This window comes from Benincasa hispida, chromosome 10, assembly GCF_027475165.1.
Source record: "Benincasa hispida cultivar pf3 chromosome 10, pf3_genome.v1.1, whole genome shotgun sequence".
Classification (NCBI taxonomy): Eukaryota; Viridiplantae; Streptophyta; class Magnoliopsida; order Cucurbitales; family Cucurbitaceae; genus Benincasa; species Benincasa hispida.
The window spans coordinates 4805120-4822628 of NC_143487.1; the positions used below are offsets into that span (position 1 = coordinate 4805120).

The window sequence follows — 17509 nt, forward strand, 5'->3', positions numbered from 1 at the left end:
GGAAATAGCCTTAAATTTTGTGAACATTGTATATTGGGAAAAGCTACAAGACAACAATTCCCCAAAGGACAGCACACTTCAAAGGAAATCCTTGAGTATGTGCATTCAAACTTGTGGGAGCCAGCTCACTCTCCATTTCTTAGTGGAGCAAGGTACTTTCTTTCATTTGTAGATGACTACTCAAGGAAGAGTTGGGTTTACTGTTTAAAATCCAAAGATGAAGTATTTAGTAGATTTAAAGAATGGAAGATCTTGATTAAGAAGCATACCTCTAAACAAATTAAACATTTGAGAACTGATAACGGTTTAAAGTTTTATGAAGAGGAGTTTAATTTGTATTGCAGGGAGCATAGCATAGTAAGGCATATGACTATGAGGTACACACCTCAACAAAATGGAGTAGCTGAAAGATTAAATAGAACAGTGCTGGAAAGAGTAAGATGTCAACTGTCCAATGCCTTATTGCCTGAAAGATATTGGGTTGTAGTTGTCTCCTACACTATATACACTCTTAATAGATGCCCTCATCAATCTATAGAGCTGAAAACTCCTGAAGAGAGGTGGACAAGGCAACTACTTAAGCTAGAACACCTAAAAGTATTTGGTTGTGTAGGCTATGTGCACCAAAGCCAAGGGAAGTTGAATCCAAGGGTTGTAAAGTGTATGTTTTTAGGCTTTACACCGGGAGTAAAGGGCTTGAGGCTGTGGCATCCAGCTGAAAAGAGGCATGTGAACAGTAGGATGTGATTTTTAGAGAAAATGAGATGTTCATGATGTCAGGACAACCATCTTCTACAGTAACAAAGACTAGTAGCACTAGATTTGAGGTGGAGTCTCAAAATGATCGTGGAGCTTCTACTTCTTCTCAAAATCAAGAGTTAGAAGGTGATAAGGCTACTGAAACTAGTGAGCATCTATCAGGTGATCAAGTTGAGACACATGGGGACCTACATAACTACTCATTGGCAAAAGACAGACCTAGAAGAACAATAATACCACCAGCAAGGTACCAAAAGTCTGATTTTGCCAGTGTAGCATTGAATGCTGCCATTTATTTGAGTAATAATGAACCTTCCAACTTTGAAGAAGCAACAAATAGCTTGGATGCTAGGCAATGGATTGAGGCAAGTCCCTTAATCAAAATGACACTAGGAAATTAATACACTTGCCTAAAGGGTACAAACATATCTCATGCAAATGGATTAACAAATTTAAAGAAGAGATTCTAGGTGTACAAAAGTCTAGGTTCAAGGCTAGACTTGTTGCTAAGGGGTTCATTTAAAAGGAAGGCATTGACTACAATGAGGTGTTTTCTCCAATTGTGAAGCATACTTCTATCCGGCTGCTTCTTTCCTTAAGGAAGGCATTTACTACAATGAGGTGTTTTCTCCAATTGTGAAGCATACTTCTATCCGGCTGCTTCTTTCCTTAGTTGTGCAGAAAGATTTGGAGTTAAACCAATTGGATGTAAAGACAACCTTCCTACATGAGTTGTTGAATGAGACAATTTACATGACAACCTCAAGGCTATGTTAAAAGTGGAGAATAAACCTTGTGTGTTTATTGAACAAGTCCATATATGGCCTAAAACAGTCACCGAGATGCTGGTATAAGAGGTTTGATGAGGTGATCTCCAAGATGGGGTTCAAAAGGAGCTCATTTGATTGGTTTGTCTACACAAATACAAGTAGTTTCAAGGGAAATTTGTACAGATCACCCAAAAATTGGGCCCAAAATGTCAAATGACCCATTTTTAAAAAATAATGTCAATTGACCCTCGGCTGACATCATCGTCATACCAAATTACGTAAATTGTCCTTACTTCTTCGTCTTCTTACCTTTTTACTGAGAACCCACCAAAACTAAAAAATATTCTTCATTCAAATTTTCCAAGACCAACGACTTCGTATCGCTCATAAACTAAAACATTATTTCCGACTTGCAAACGATTCTACTGCCGCCGACAAATCAAATCTGATCGGCAAATCTTTCAATAGCCTGAAAATGTCTTACACTGATCGGTAATGGGGCTTTATGAGTTGTTCTGGGTTTAGAAATACACTGATATGGTTTTTTTTTTTTTATGTGTTCTGTGGTTGAAGACGAGTAGAAAGAGTTTGTGAGCGAGATAAGTGAGAGTGAAATCGGTAGAGCGACACCGGAGAGAGCAAATATGAGCGAGATAAGTGAGCTATGGTTTTTTGTTTGTTTTTCTGGTTTTCGATGTGTTATGTGGTTGAAGACGAGTAAAAAAGAGAGAATGTGAGCGAAATAAGTGAGAGCAACACCGGAGAAAGCGATACTGGAGAGAGTAATACCGGAGAGAGCGATACCAGAAAGAGCACCACCAGCGAGAGCACCACCAGTGAAAGCGAGTCTAGCGAGAGCGAATTCAGCGAGATTTAAACAGAATGTTGTTTTACATTTTTTTTCTAAAGGAGTTTACTGATTGAATTTTTATTTCATGCAAGAGTGATTTAAGATGACTACATGTTTCAGAATGCCCGAAGCTGACCGATTTCCCGGTCAAGTAACCAGTTTTGCCTACATTGTTAATACAAACAAGATTGTGAAAGAGAAGCTTATGCCAACGCAGTTGGGCATATTCAAGAGAACAGTTTTTGGGTGATTTGTAGACATTGACATGGTGTTTAACAGCCCAATTATCCATCACATGTTGCTTAGAGAAGTGAAGAGGACAAGATCAGACTCAATGTCATTCTCTGTTTGTGGGAAGGTTGTCACTTTTGCGAAGGATGACTTTTTGTTGATAACTGATTTGTGGCAATCCCCAACACGAGTTGATCAGAACCAACAGTCCTCATAATGAACTTGCTATCAAGTATTTTGGTAATCGAGTGACGAAGGACATTTTACACCTCCGTCAACTTGAAGAAAAATACAAGGACTTGGAGTTTGAAAATGATGATGATGATGTGAAGATTAGCCTAGTTTACTATATTGAGGTCGCAATGATGGGAAAAAACAAACAGAAAAATGCAGTGGACCTCAAACGTTTCAAGGACGTTCAAAACTTGGAGTACTACAATAGTCTTGATTGGGGTACCATTATTTGGGAGAGGACATTGGATGCCCTAAAGACTGTGTTGAATGATAAGAGCAGTCTATATAAAACGAGGGTCAAAGCAAATTAAAACTACGTTGTGAAGTACTCCTTACGTGGATTTCTACAAGTGTTCTAGGTAAATTTGCTTAACATAATAATCGTCTTGTTTGATCTAACATTACTATTGTTCTTAATATATTTTAAATTTTATTTAGGTATGGACGTACGAGATCCTAGCTTCATCGATAGTTAGGAACATTGCAGATCGAAAGAGCAAGGTGGTTTGCCCCGCATATTACGATGGTCATGCTCCCACTCAGTGTCCTTCAAAGTACTCGAGAGAGAGAGATTCGAGTCTAACAATGTACGTTTAATCTATGCATAATATGTTTATTTGGTTGTTAAATTGACACTAACCAGTTTACTGGGCTGTTAATGCAGATAAAGGTTAAAGAGGGCACTGTCATGTTAGATGCTGAAAGGGAGTTTTGGGATACCCCAGTGGACAAACGACCTATATTTGAGCTAGGTACGGATGATGATAGTGCTGAAAGTGGCAATAGGTCAACTAGTGATGGGGGTAGTCCTGAAAGTGAAAGTGACGGTGATGATCATCGTGGAGATGACAATGATGAAGTTGTCAAGGTGGAGCGAGGGGATGAACCTGAGCATTCGAAGCATGAGGATGCTGAATATGGAAGGGTGGAAGAAGGGACATACACACCTAGTGAAGATATGTTCTATGATATGATGGGGGACGTACACGAGGAGGACAAGTTGAACCAACTTGATGTCTATCTTGCGGACTTCGATAGAGAGCGACCTGTGGATGAGGAGGGTCCTGAGTGTACTGCCCACCGCAAGGAGGAAGCCAATCCCGACGAGTCTATTTATTCGTACCTGCGGACCATTGATAGCTCACTATCAAGGTTGGATGGCCGTATATCGGGTTTAAATAGTCGTATATCCAGTATGGAGGAAAACATGATTGACATGAAAGGGCAATTGTCAGCCATCCAGTCAATGTGCAAAGTTTGCATTTACTATCATTTTATGTCTTTATGTGTTTAGTTTTTACGTGTTCATGAACTCATCATTTTACTTTACTAATTGAAGGGTTCCACGGTGAATGAGGAGACGATCAGGTCACCCATCCTATCTTGGGATCCCGATACGACTACGACTGCCTCTGACACTCCCATCCCCATCCCCCCTCTACAGTCCGATACCATCACTTCACTACTCCCACCCCCTGTACAGCCCGATACTGCCACGACATCACCAATTGACGTCGAACCTATAGAGGTCGATGTCCCACAAACAGAGTCGACATGTCTGCCTTACTCACCATGCCACATACAGAGGCTGACATGTCTGGCATCCTAGAGGCCAACACTTCTAGGATTGTTACGACCACAAAAAGAGTTCCACTAGTGAGTAATTGATTGATCAGTAATCTTTGTTTATGTTTTTATATTTCTTGATGAGTAACGTTTTGTTATCTGTTTATGTAGGAATCTCGAAGAATTAGTCGTAAGAGAAAACCTATTGATAAATATACACCCCCAGCCCAAGTAAAGAAGAAAAGTGTGGTTGAGCATCCTCTCCCAGGTGTAGCTACGTCACTATCCAGATCGATCGTCACATATAACGTAGCGATACAATGTTCCACACAATATCCTTACAGAAATGATGGGTTGGATCTCAGACGATAATACGGACAACGAGGTTCGAGATAACTCCTTTAAACCATTCGCCAAACAATTCTTCAAGGAATTGATTGCCCCGAATTCGTTGGTCGAGTGTGATGTAAGTGTCCTAGTCTTTACGTCTTTACATGTTGGCTATCTTGTACTTTTACTGACATATTAATTTTTCGTGCAAACCATAAATACTTTATTTTATTTTATGAAAGATAAATTTTATATCTGGCTCGACATGTGCATGCACAAGTTCACCATCTTGCCAATTGGTGTAACGGTAAATTTTGATATTTCGTTTCTTAACTTCTCATTTCATTAAGTTTCCTAGTCTTTACTTCTTTACTTAATTTCTCATTTTACTTGACAGAGTCACCTTAATGCTCGTGGCGAGGAATTTAAACGAATAAAGAATAAGTCACTTCTGGAGGCTGCCCTAGCATGGGAAGATGAAGACACGTATAAGGACTATGTTACCGATAAATTCGATGTCAAATGGGCAGATGTGGATTTCGTTTATACAGCGATGAATATCAGTGACCACTGGATGGTCCTTGCAATGGACATTAACAGAGGCCACATATTTGTGTTCGATTCACTTCCGTCATACACACCAATGACAAAGCTGGTGAATTGGCTAGAGCCATTGACGGTCACAGTATCATCCCTACTTCACTACTGTGACATGGATCGTTCAAAGCCGAATCTATCCACAGCCCGTTAGATAATCTCGCGACCTATGAACGTTGACATACAACACAGGTAGCTTGATTGTGGCATCTTCGCAATAAAATTACTAGAACACCTGGTGACTGGTGCTGATTCATCTGTAATCCCTCATGAGAAGATGAGTGAATATAAGATGCAGTTAGCATGTCAACTATGGGCAAACACTCCATATTTTTTATGCGAAATTCTCCTCTGGATGGTATTCTTCTCACTCTCTGTCGCCCGACTTGTGGCACAAACTTCGGAGGAAGGATAATCTTTTCTACGTATCCAGAAGGTCTTTTCCATTCAGATATGTGGCCAAGTGGATTTATAGGCTCCGCATACACAGTCACTCAAGAGTCCACTGTATAAAATCGACTGCAAAGACTGTGGATGGGTATATTTCTTTCCTTGGCAACAACAATTACATGCGAACACAGGATACCAAGTGAGTCGAATTCCTTACACGTGCATTCCTTCGTGTGAAGATTGACAATACCGTCCAATCGATTATCTCGCATGTGTACCCGATAACAATCAATAGGCTCCACCCGATATCGTATGCCCTTATTGACTTCACTTGCCAATTGGGTTTCACAGTACTTAAAGTACAATGTCGTTCGAGATGCCCAATAATTCCTCTTTCGTAGAACCACGATTGGAGCATTCCTCTAACATGTTCAATCGAGCATACTATGGGCATTAGTCGATACTCTTTAGTTAAGGAATTGAAACACTCTACACTGTTGGATGTCATGTTATCATATCTTCGTTCTATTTGGTAAACTCTTGCCCACCTTTGAAGACCGATGCCTTCCAAGGAGTTCGTCCCATTTTGTCTGGAACTCTATCATGCGAAATTCCCTTGCTGCATCTCTAAATATCCCAACAACCGTGCTATCTTTAAAGTTTATAACCAGATTCTATTCTATATGCCATGTGCACAATCCATGAAATGCTGTGGGAAAAAATGCACGAATAGCATTGCCGATAGATACCATCCGATCAGACACAAACACCAGATTATCGGGTTCTCCGATACTGCATTTCAAGTTTGACATAAATCATTTCCATCGGTTTCATTGTCCACTATTGCATATGCTAGTAGGTATAATTGATTGTTCCCGTCCATAGAAATCGCAACGAACATGGTGCCTTTGTATTTTCCTTTCAAGTGCAACCCATTAACAATAATACAAGTCCGACAACTTGCAAAACCTCTAATACAAGGCACTAATAACATAAACATATACTTGAAATGCACCTCATCTTCAAGTTCGATCTCAAATACTGTACCCAGATTCTCTATTTTTAGCGCTTCTCCATAAGCATGTAGTATGGAGTACGAGTATTCTGGAGTACCTCTAGTGAGATCATACGCGGCTTCCCTTGCACGCCACGCTTTATCATAACGTATGTTCACACCATAATCTCTTCTCATATTCTCAACGATATGACAAGGTTTATAAATACGTCCTATTCCGGTGAACTTCTCTTTGATGAGCTGAGCAACAACCGTAGCAGTTGCTTGTCTATGGTCGTGATTTAAAATTCCAATGAAACATGTGTGCGAACTGTAGTACTTTGTGATCTTGAATATATCAAATTCTTCCATTTTGACTGCACTAAGGCTCCACTTACATGTCTCCCCAATGCATTTGATAATGAACAGAGATTTAATTGATTTCCTGACCTTAAATTCAAAATTTCTATTGATTGACAGAATAGATAATCTCATTTTCAAGTCCTTTTTGCTCAAAAATAGTTGACCAACTTCAACGTCCTCTGTCCCAGATAAAGAGGTGTCAGGCATAATCAACTCTGTCCTATGACTTGAAGACATAGATGGTGGAACCACTGAAGCTGCTATAGAACGACGCACATCTCTATGATCACAATCCATTTCATTCAATCCTGCTGGTTGCTCATTCACATCCACTGAAGAACCACAATCCATATAATCGAATGTTGATGGTACAATGTTAATAGACAATGGAATATTAGTGTTGGTAGACAATGGAATATCATCCCCTTCCCGACGAAACTGATATGATTCCTCGTATTGTCTGTCCACAGCCGTATCATCATAACTCACATTTCCAAACCCCATTCCAACCCTTTCGTCCTGTTTAGACTTCAACGTTACAACTATCTGAAGTTTACTAAGCTCTTCTCACAAAAGAAGGAAGTGAACATCATCATCATTCATTTGCATTGTGGAGGGGCTTCAAATTCAAGATTATATTTAACTTTCAGGATAAGATCAAACTCTGAAGAACTGACTTTTGTAACCCTGTAAATGCGAGATTTAAGTTCTTCATAATTCAATGTATGAGGCACAACGATTCCTTTCAACTATCTCTCAATATACGAACTTTCATTCTCATCCCAATCACCTCCAGATTGAATAAATAGACATTTTTCTGTCATCCTACAAAGCAAGAGAACATTTGTCATTAAGCTGTACAAGCAATTGAAGTGTACTCTCGCTCTCTCTCAAAATCTTGCTCTCTCTCGTAATCTCGCTCTCTCTCTTACTCTTCCTCTTTCTTACTCTCTCCCAATACAAAATTTCGTAATGCTGCCTTTCCAGAAATAACACATCAAAAATAATTAAACAGACTCAAAATAATTCACCTTTCTAAAAAAAGTTGTTCCTTTCTGAGAAAGCCTCGTCTTGGAAATCCCCGTTCGAAAAATCTCCGTTCAACAAAACACCGTCGAAAACCAGAGTAGTAATCACCTTTGAAATGGAGTTTAGAGTTTAAAGAAATCATATTGTATTGTGTTTAGGTATTATTGATTTGATTTGAAGCTTCCGTCGTGAAAATTGTCAAATCAACAGTACACTGACAAGCAATCACATCAAACTAGGGAATTTCAAGCGAGAGCGAGAGCGAGAGCGTTTAATCAGACGAGAGCAAGATTTACCTCATGAGGCCAGTGTAAGGGAAATTTACGTAATTTGGTATGGCGATGATATCAGCAAAGGTTCAATTGACATTATTTTTTAAAAATGGATCATTTGATATTTTGAACCCAATTTTTGGGTCATCCGTACAAATTTCCCTAGTTTCAAGGAACCGGTCTATCTACTCTTCTATGTAGATGACATGTTGCTGACCGGGAGACCCAAAGAAAAATTGAAGCAAGTGAAAATGCTTCTTAAGAAAGAATTTGATATGAAAGACCTAGGGGAGTCAAGGAGGATCCTAGGCATTGAGATAGAAAGAGACAAAAAACAGGGCAGATTGCTTGTTAGCCAATCTGAATATTGTTCAAAGATATTACAAAGGTTCAAGATGGAGAATGATAAACCAACAGGTACTCCTCTTGCTCTTCACTTCAAGCTTTCAGTTGCCAATAGTCCAAAAAGCACAACATTTGAACATATGAAGGTTGTCCCTTATTCCCAAGCATGGCAAACCCTGGTAGAAGTGATTGGGAGACAGTCAAGTGGATACTAAGGTATCTATGTTCATCCAAAGAGGCGAAAGTCTTATATAGACAGAATAAGCTATCCAATGATGAAGTTTATGGTTATGTAGATGCAGACTATGCAGGGGACTTAGACAGAAGACATTCCCTGTCCGACCATGTTTTCCTATGGGGGAACAATTTGATCAATTGCAAAGCTTTGCAGCCTGTTGTGTTCCTTTCCGCAACAAAAGCTGAGTTCACGATTGTCCAATGCTTCCTCTAATCGTTTACTTAATCAAACTATCATTTAGTTCTTGGTACATTGTCTATATGATTGTGCAGTCTTTTGGTAAACCACGGAAGGATTTTCAAGCATCAACATTCTATCTCCCCTGACTCTTGAATTGTTATCCATCGTTATATGAGTGTATTGTGATTATTAACATGAAGATCTAGTCATTTGGGACAACAATTACGATTATTGAAAGTATAAACTTTAGGATGATTAAGTTTTACTCATTTTAGTATGTTTTTTGAAAATTCAATCCAGATATTAAATTTTAAAATAGATCCATTATAATAAAAGATTAGATATTATAATAAAAAATAAGCTTTTAAAAAACGAGTAAGTTGATATATTTACGAAAATCCATGGTTTTAATTAATAAAACTCAAATGCGGAATGTAAATTGATCTTCCCTTATAAAAAGAAGTATTTAGTTAAAGAACAATACCTCTCTCTTCCCCCTACACACATAAAAAAATAATTTGTAATATATCTTTTATATTTTTTTTTTAATGCCACGTGGCAACTTTTTGCTGCACCTAATTTTTTTTCTTAGTTAAAATAGCATACACATAAATGGGGTGTAAAACATCAATTATGCGTTATTAATTCCTTGCTTGAAAAGCATCAATGTCATAATATTCTAGAGTTCAGACCTTGTCCCAAAGGCTTTCAAAATTCAAAATAAGTAAATCAATAAATAAATATGGCGTTAATTCCATCCATTTTACTTTAAATTGGTATATTTTAAATTGGCAGGTTGTTTTACTTCTTTAATTCGAACAAAAAATAATGTTATAGCCATTTGCTTCCACAATGTTTTTCTTTATTCAGCAAATAAAATAATGAAAACGCAGAAAATCTGGATGATTTGAAAGCATACGGACGTGAACTCAGAATTTCTCCTCTTTTTCTATTCCATTAATTCATGTTAAAGATTAGCTTCAAAGAAGGGAACTCAATTTCTTCAGAAACATGACAATTTCATCCTTCAATTCAGGAGAAATTCCTCTGCACTCAATCTCTTCTCTAAGCTACTCATTCTCCTTTTAAACACTTCCCTTCCAAACCTAATGATTTCGGCCAAATGAAAACCACAAACGATTTTTCAATCGGAAGTTCCCAAAAATGCAGATCAAGAACATCGAGTTTTACAGTGCACCATCCAGTCCGAAGCAGTGTAAGTGTCCGATTGGACATTCACGTCCAAATTCTACCCTAGATGAGTTCGAATTCGGAACTAGCAGTCGTTTCAATCTCAACAACGTCGATTTAGATCTAGAGGATCGAACAGAGCAACAGAACAAGAAACGAATGCAAATAGAAGATGAATCATTACCTGTAATGGCGTTTGCCGATGAATTGTTTTCAGATGGGAAGGTTCTTCCTCTTCCTCCTCGGCTCAAAATTCCTCCGCCTTATGAACGTCTCAACGAAAATCGCAGCGGCAAAAGCTCCACCGTAACGTCGCCTCGATCACCGGTCTCGGCGCTCAAAATCAAATTTGTTCATCAGAATCTGTGGAACGATGAATTTGATCCTTTCTTAGTAGCCTTACAGTGTGTGAAGAAAGATGGAGCGGGAAAAACCCAAGCAAATAGTAATGGGCCGGATCCGGCTCATTCACAATTCCAACGAAGGCCCAATAGTTCAACGGAACAAATGATGGGCCTCATATTACCTCATCGTCAGCCCAATTCAAAAAATGGGCCAATAGAAAGCCCAAAACTGTTCATTGAACCCAAAGGATTGGCATTTGCAAGAGCAGTTGTGAATATGGACCTTGAAACCGGAAACGGGTTCAACAGGTTGACAATGTCAGGGCCCATTTTGAAGTCGAACGGGAACCGCAAAGATGGCAAACGGTTTTCTACATGGAAGAGAAACAAGCTGAGGAAACTTCTGTCCTTGTTTGGAAAGCTCGGTCTCAAGTCCGCGGGATCAGCCCCATAAGAGGTTCTCTAATTTCACTCGCATACTATACAAATATTTGCTCAGAAGTCTAAAATAATCTACCTGACAGTTTTATACATTGGATATATATATTCTTAACAAAATATTGTTTGATATAAGAAATATAGGTTAGAACTTAGAAGTTGATATTTAGTATTAGACTATGAACCAATGGTTCAGCTATAACGTAGTCTCTGCATTCAAAATTGTGTTTGTTCTCATCATTTTTCGTTTTTCTTGAATAAATATTTCAATTTTAAGTCAAATTCTAAAAACAAAAACAAATCTCTAAAAAGATAGAAAATATATGTTTTTAGTCTTTTTAACTTTTGGTTAGAATTTTCCTTTGGTTCTTAAGATGTAAGAAGGTTGCACTTTTATCCATAAGTTTCGATTTCGTTTTTAGATGTCACAATGTATTACACTTTTACCCATAAATTGTATTTTAAGTAGAGTTTGCATTTGGTTCCTAAATATCAAAATATTACACTTTTACCTATAAGTCTATTTGTTTTCTAAATTCGAGATGTATTTTTATGAGTTTTAAGTAGGTTTCAAAACTTTACTCTCATACTTTTTTCTTGTTCGTGGTTTCTAAATTTTACATGAATTTTGAAAATATCAAGCAAATAACAAAATTGCGACAATAAGAATAGTGTTCATAAACTTAAGAAGGGAGTGGTTATCAAACCGAGATCATTCAAATTCAGATTGTGTAGAAACCAGATTCCACTGCATTAAGATGAACGATCAGATAAGCCTGAATCTTAGCATAGGTTATATTTATTTCAAAGAAATCATATAATGCCCTTGTACTGAATAGCTTTTGAGCCCTTAAATCGTTCATCAGCTTGAACTGGAGAGAGAGAGAGAGAGAGAGAAATTAAATGATGTCATCCATATGACTGGGAAAGCTATAATTCCATCCAATTTCTCCCATGACAACAACAAAAAGGAAGAAATAGACTCAACTACTTAAACTTTGCATTATAATATCATAGGTTCTTTTCTTTATGCAACACATCAATTTAGGCTATCAGTGGGAGGCAATTTTGCAAGGACCACAAATCGCATTAAAGCGATGAGATTCCCACCAAAAAAAAAAAAACAAGAAACAAAGTAACATTTAAAGCAATAGATTAGAATATCAAAGTGAGAAAGAAGAGTAGACAGCCTATGGTCTTCACATTAATGAATCTAAACAGAAGCCTATATATCTTTTTGCTGTTTCTAGAAATCACTTTTCATATCCTGGAAACAGAATAATTAGTTTATACAGAGGAAGAAGCTTAGGCTTCCTTCAAGTTCAACAGGTATAAAGAGGCGCCCAGCTCCTAGATTTAATTGTTAAGTACCTACCTACTCCAAGACATCTGTAGGCCAAAGTTGCTTCCACATCGAAATTTCTTCGTCGGAGTAAAGCTTTCTGATTCCTCCATAGAACCCGTCAATCTCATTGCCTTCCTCTCTATGGTCTTTTCGGTCGATGGTTGCAAGTCTCCATCTCGAACCAGGGGTGTACTGATTGAACTCCAATACCACAGTGTCTGTTGACAAAATTTACATATAAACAATAATCACTTTTAATCTTCTACATGATAATGACAAAACCAAATTGAACACTGCAGGAAAAGTTTGATGATGGAAGAAGTCACTAATTAGAATGACCTGTCGTCTTAAGAGGCATTCATAACTGGATATTATAGATGAGGCATCTCCACATACTTTTTTATCATTTTGGGAAGAAAATTGAATGTACTATTTCATCAGTTGGCCAATATTCATAACAGAAATGATGTTTTGAAAAATCTTGAACTGATGGGACCTAAATGCTTTTGAAGTCATAGATTCAAACTCCAAGGCAGCCTTATATAATATCAAATATCCTACTAGTTGTTTAATGCAAAATATTGTGAGGGTAGTAGTTGTCCCATCAAATTGATTAGAGATAGACAAGTAGTGTTTATTTTGGAAAAGTATCCATAAAGTTCATCTTCACAAAGTTTTTGAAACTTGAATTTATTAACATGTCAATTGAAGCATAACTCAATTGGTTAAAACATTTGTTTTTTTAACTAGAAGGTTATGAGTTTGAATCTCAACCCACATGTTTGAACTAAAAAAATAATAAAATCAATGTCTAGTGCTATACATATCCAGTTGAAAATTGTTAACCGTAAAAGTAACTTTCATAATTCATTAATTTCCCAATTGTTAAGACCAACACCGACTCAACCAATAACAGAAGGCTTGGGGAAACATTCAGTTACCTCAGAGTAGTTGACCATAAATGTTCCACTAAGACAATTCAATTGATCAGTGGTTGGACACAAGTATTCCACTGAGACAAAAGCTATAAATATGTTGGTAGAAATTATAACATACTGACAATAATGTCTAGGGGACCAATCAAATAGCATAAAAAGTTTGGTCCACATTTTAAAAATGAGATGCTTTTTGATAGGGTGCTGAAACAGCGACCCAGACAAACTGGCTCTGGCCAAGCCAGTGCAGGTAAGTAAAGTCGACATTCATTTCATCCACGTTTCAAGGAATGCCTAATCTTCTAAAGAACGTTTGTGTTTTGAGTTTTGCAAATATCAAGGGCCTCTAATACCTAAACTACAATTATCAGAAATAATTTTCTTTGTATTCTTCTTTTTTGGCTACGTCAACTCTTTTTGTTCTTTCATTTAATTGGATTTTATTTCGAGTCGAATCTCATAATCAAGATTCCAGAACAAGAACCTCAATGACCAGTAATTCTGCATCTGCTTTCACAACCAAGTTCCACACACAAGCAACAACAATTCAAATAAATGCATAAACTATAAAAGTGCTGAAGAAAACTCACCACTATACTGACATCTGCAGTGATTAGCATCTCCATCACATGTTTCCAAGTGACCAACAACTCCATACCACCAACCTGCAATGCACATGCCACATTTTACACCCCTTAATTAATTAATTAGTTATTCAAAGCAGCACTATAAAAAATTTACTGCAGTAATAGTCTTCCTCATCTATCTTTTCTTTTATGGTGTTGAGACTTCTTGAAATGATACCTGTGTGGTTACTTTTATCATTACCTGTAGTTCTACAAGTATATCAGTTAGGTGTCATCAGAATTTTCTTCCTAACCTGCCTAGATCATCTTTTATTATAAAAAGGACTTATGGTTCCCGAAGAAGCACAAATGAACAAACTTTGAAACACATTTGACCGAGTATTTTGCTATTTTGTACTTCCTTTTCTAAGTTCACAATGAATACTTTCCTTTTGCTTCTGTGACCTTTCATCAAATTATATACCTTGATATAAGCAAACAAGCCAAAAGAGGATGGTTGGAGCTAGGACTCAGAACAGGTAGAAATTCTATAAGATAATTTCAAAGCTCAAAATAGATCAGAGCTCAAGAACAAACCATAAGGGAAATCTTTGTTTTTTCTCCACTGTATCTCAATGTGGTCACCAGGGCATAATTCGTTCAAACAGTCAGAGACATGAAGATCGTGTGGAGGAGTATCGATGGGCGGTGCTCTAAGCCTCTCCCATTGCACACCATTCTCAATTGCAATTGCTCGCCTACCATGTGGAGGATACCTGTAGCAAACAATCCATTTACTCAACTGCATGAGAGATTTGCGAATACAACTACCGTAATCAAGACAAGTAAAGGGAAGATAGTAACATTAACCATAGTCTATTTACTCAACTGAATGAAAGATCTGTATATGCTACTAACATAATGAAAATAAGTAAAAGAAAGATGGTAACAGCACAATAATTGTGCCATAGAGTTAGACAAGGGCAGTTTACTTAATCACCTCGCTTGGAAGGTGTCCGTGCGGGGATCATAGCAAAGCTCCGCATCATAACAAGACAACATGAAACCAACATGGCCATTCTGCATAATTGAAAACTTCGAATATCAGGTACAATAATTTTGAAAAACCAGCCCAACACACTGTTTTTAAGTGTTTTGTATTCAGATCAGGAAGGACTAAAAACTTTATGACAGTAAGGGCTGAATTCCGAATACATAAAAAAGAATATAGTTAACAAATGGAAACATATGATTGGGAATTGTTTACCTCACGGTTATAGACCTGAGCCGGGAACCAGAATCTGCCAGTCTCAAGAGCAAGATACCAAGCCATGATCGAATGGACCGGTAGGGAATTCCGTGGCGTGTTATTGTCATTAACCTTTGATCTAATCCATGAAAGAGACCAACCAAAAGAAAAAAGTCTAATTAGGCTCTTCTGCTTGTTTTGCTTAAGGTTACACACACCCGCTCTAGAAGCAAGATGCCATTGCCACTCTCTGTAAGCAGCTTGACCAATAACTTTACCCCATTTTCTCTTCATGTGCTTCTCCCAAAGATGGTCACTTATGCATCTCTCTCTCAATGAACTACAAACACCTGCCATACTACATAGAGCATCAGGTGGAAGTCTCTCTAGAATGCATTCTAAGGCCAATTCTGGCAAGTCCAACACCGACATCTCGCCACTTTCCTCAACATTCTCTACTTTTGAAAGATATTTCTTCTTGAAGGACATCTTCGATGAAATACTAAAAGTATAAGTACAAAGACTATTCTTGATCACCTTGTAGATTGGAAAGAAAGATAATTCTTTCCAGAACCAGTGGGACAAGAACCTCATCTCATCTGCCCATAGTGGGAGAGGTTTGAGAGAGAGGGACTTTAAAAAGAGAATGAAGGAAATACATGTGAGGAAGAAACAAAGAAGCATCACAAAAGAGGTATTATCTTATGGATAAAAAATGGATTTAGGAAATAAAAGATATGAGAAAAGATCAATGAATGAACCAATTGAGGAAATACAAATGGTTAATAAGAGGAATAATACTGCAAGGAAATCCCTTTTACTTCTTTCTATCTCCTCCTATATCATTAAGAAAGAGAAAAAAGTGAGTTTAGAATGGAAACCTGAGGCACCTTTCAAATGTGGGTTTTAATTGGTTGAAAGAAGCCCACCAACCCCAACGGTGGGCCTCCTCATCAAAGTTTCTAACAGAGCAAACTAGAGGTGCCTTAAGCCACCTCACAAGACAAACTTTGGTGGGGAAATTTGGCTTAATCAATCAAAGAACCAAAAGAGAGTTAGTACAGCTTCCTCAACTTCTCAATCTTCCTTCCTTTAAAGCATTAAAAAACGTACAAACGCCCAAACCCAGCTGTCATTCAATAAAAATCAGGGGAGATGAGTTAAATAGGTTCTATTGGATGAACCCACGATTGAAGCTCGTCGATTGGGTGGGGCAGTCTCAAATCTATTGTGGTTTTCTGACACCTGGAATCCCAAGAGAGGAAAAAAAATAAGGATAATGAATCTAAAGAGTCTAGATGCAGTGACCCATATCTTCAAAATCTCTGATTTTGTTTCTTAAAAGAAGATTTAAACCAAAAGAATAAGGTGGAAAAACAGATCGGGGTTGTTGGGATATATAAGAAGCCACAATTAGGTGCACCCAACACCTTAGAATTGCAAGGAATTTGGAAATGACACAAGAGACAGGGACAGGGAGATCTAGGATTAGTGGCAAAGGAGAAGAAGAGATAAAAAGAGATGGGATTTGAGGATGATGATGATGATGAAAGTGATGAAGAATTTGGGGTCCTTTCTTTCTCACTTCAAAACGATGTCGTCTTCTTCAACAAAGGACCATCAAATCCTTCACCACCACCCACAGAGCTCTCAATCCCTCTCTTGGGCAAATTATCAAACAGGTTGTGTGCAAAAACAAAAGAAGGAGAAACCCAAGTATTTAATAGGGCTGTCAAGGCCTGTAGAATAAGAAGAAGTAGATTTTTGGAGGGTATTATTGTGTGGATATAAATCAAACGAAGTGTTAAAACCTTAAAAACTCAATTATTAAAAGTCATCTCTCTCTTGCTTTATCGCTCTCTTCCCAAGAATCCATCTCTTTCTAACAACTTGGAGCAAAATCCGTTTAACCAGAAAGTTTTAAATGAAGCAAAAGGAGAGAGATGATTAAAGGAGCTGATGGGCATAGATAAAATGTTTCATGATTTCATCTATATATTAACTGTAAAAACATTTTTAATTTTTTTTAATGTTAAAAGGTACGGATAAATGGTAATTTTGGTTGTATAATTTGAAAGGAAAAAAAGGGAATTTAGTCATATTTAATAAATCTTCCTGAGACTATATATGAGAATAGTCTCAAATTATAGACTATTGATGAGATGAAACTATGTAGGCTAAGTTCTAATTTTAGAATCCGTCTAAAGATATTAACTCAATTTTTATATATATTTTTTTAAATGGATACTCACTATATTAACAATAAGAAAACAAATTTAAGAGTACTGATTAA

The 17509-nt window shown here is 37.4% G+C and overlaps 3 protein-coding genes across 3 annotated transcripts; 1 reads left to right on the plus strand and 2 right to left on the minus strand.

Moving 5' to 3' along the window:
* Window positions 1-6400: 6400 nt before the first annotated feature.
* On the minus strand, window positions 6401-10740 carry LOC150033053 (uncharacterized). Its single transcript, XM_090305859.1, has 2 exons — window positions 10524-10740; window positions 6401-7909 (listed from the first exon to the last, which is right to left on the minus strand). Exon 2 carries the CDS (start codon window positions 7586-7588, stop codon window positions 6527-6529), a length of 1062 nt encoding a protein of 353 aa, XP_090161985.1. The 5' UTR covers window positions 7589-7909; window positions 10524-10740; the 3' UTR covers window positions 6401-6526.
* On the plus strand, window positions 9681-11290 carry LOC150033054 (uncharacterized). The gene has a single exon (XM_090305860.1). The coding sequence runs from the start codon at window positions 10313-10315 to the stop codon at window positions 11135-11137; it is 825 nt and encodes a 274-aa protein (XP_090161986.1). The 5' UTR covers window positions 9681-10312; the 3' UTR covers window positions 11138-11290.
* A 967-nt stretch (window positions 11291-12257) lies between these two features.
* Window positions 12258-17183, minus strand: LOC120087884 (F-box family protein). Its single transcript, XM_039044886.2, has 5 exons — window positions 15235-17183; window positions 14968-15047; window positions 14565-14743; window positions 13992-14066; window positions 12258-12684 (listed from the first exon to the last, which is right to left on the minus strand). The coding sequence occupies exons 1-5, from the start codon at window positions 15898-15900 to the stop codon at window positions 12497-12499; spliced, it is 1188 nt and encodes a 395-aa protein (XP_038900814.1). The 5' UTR covers window positions 15901-17183; the 3' UTR covers window positions 12258-12496.
* Window positions 17184-17509: the final 326 nt, after the last annotated feature.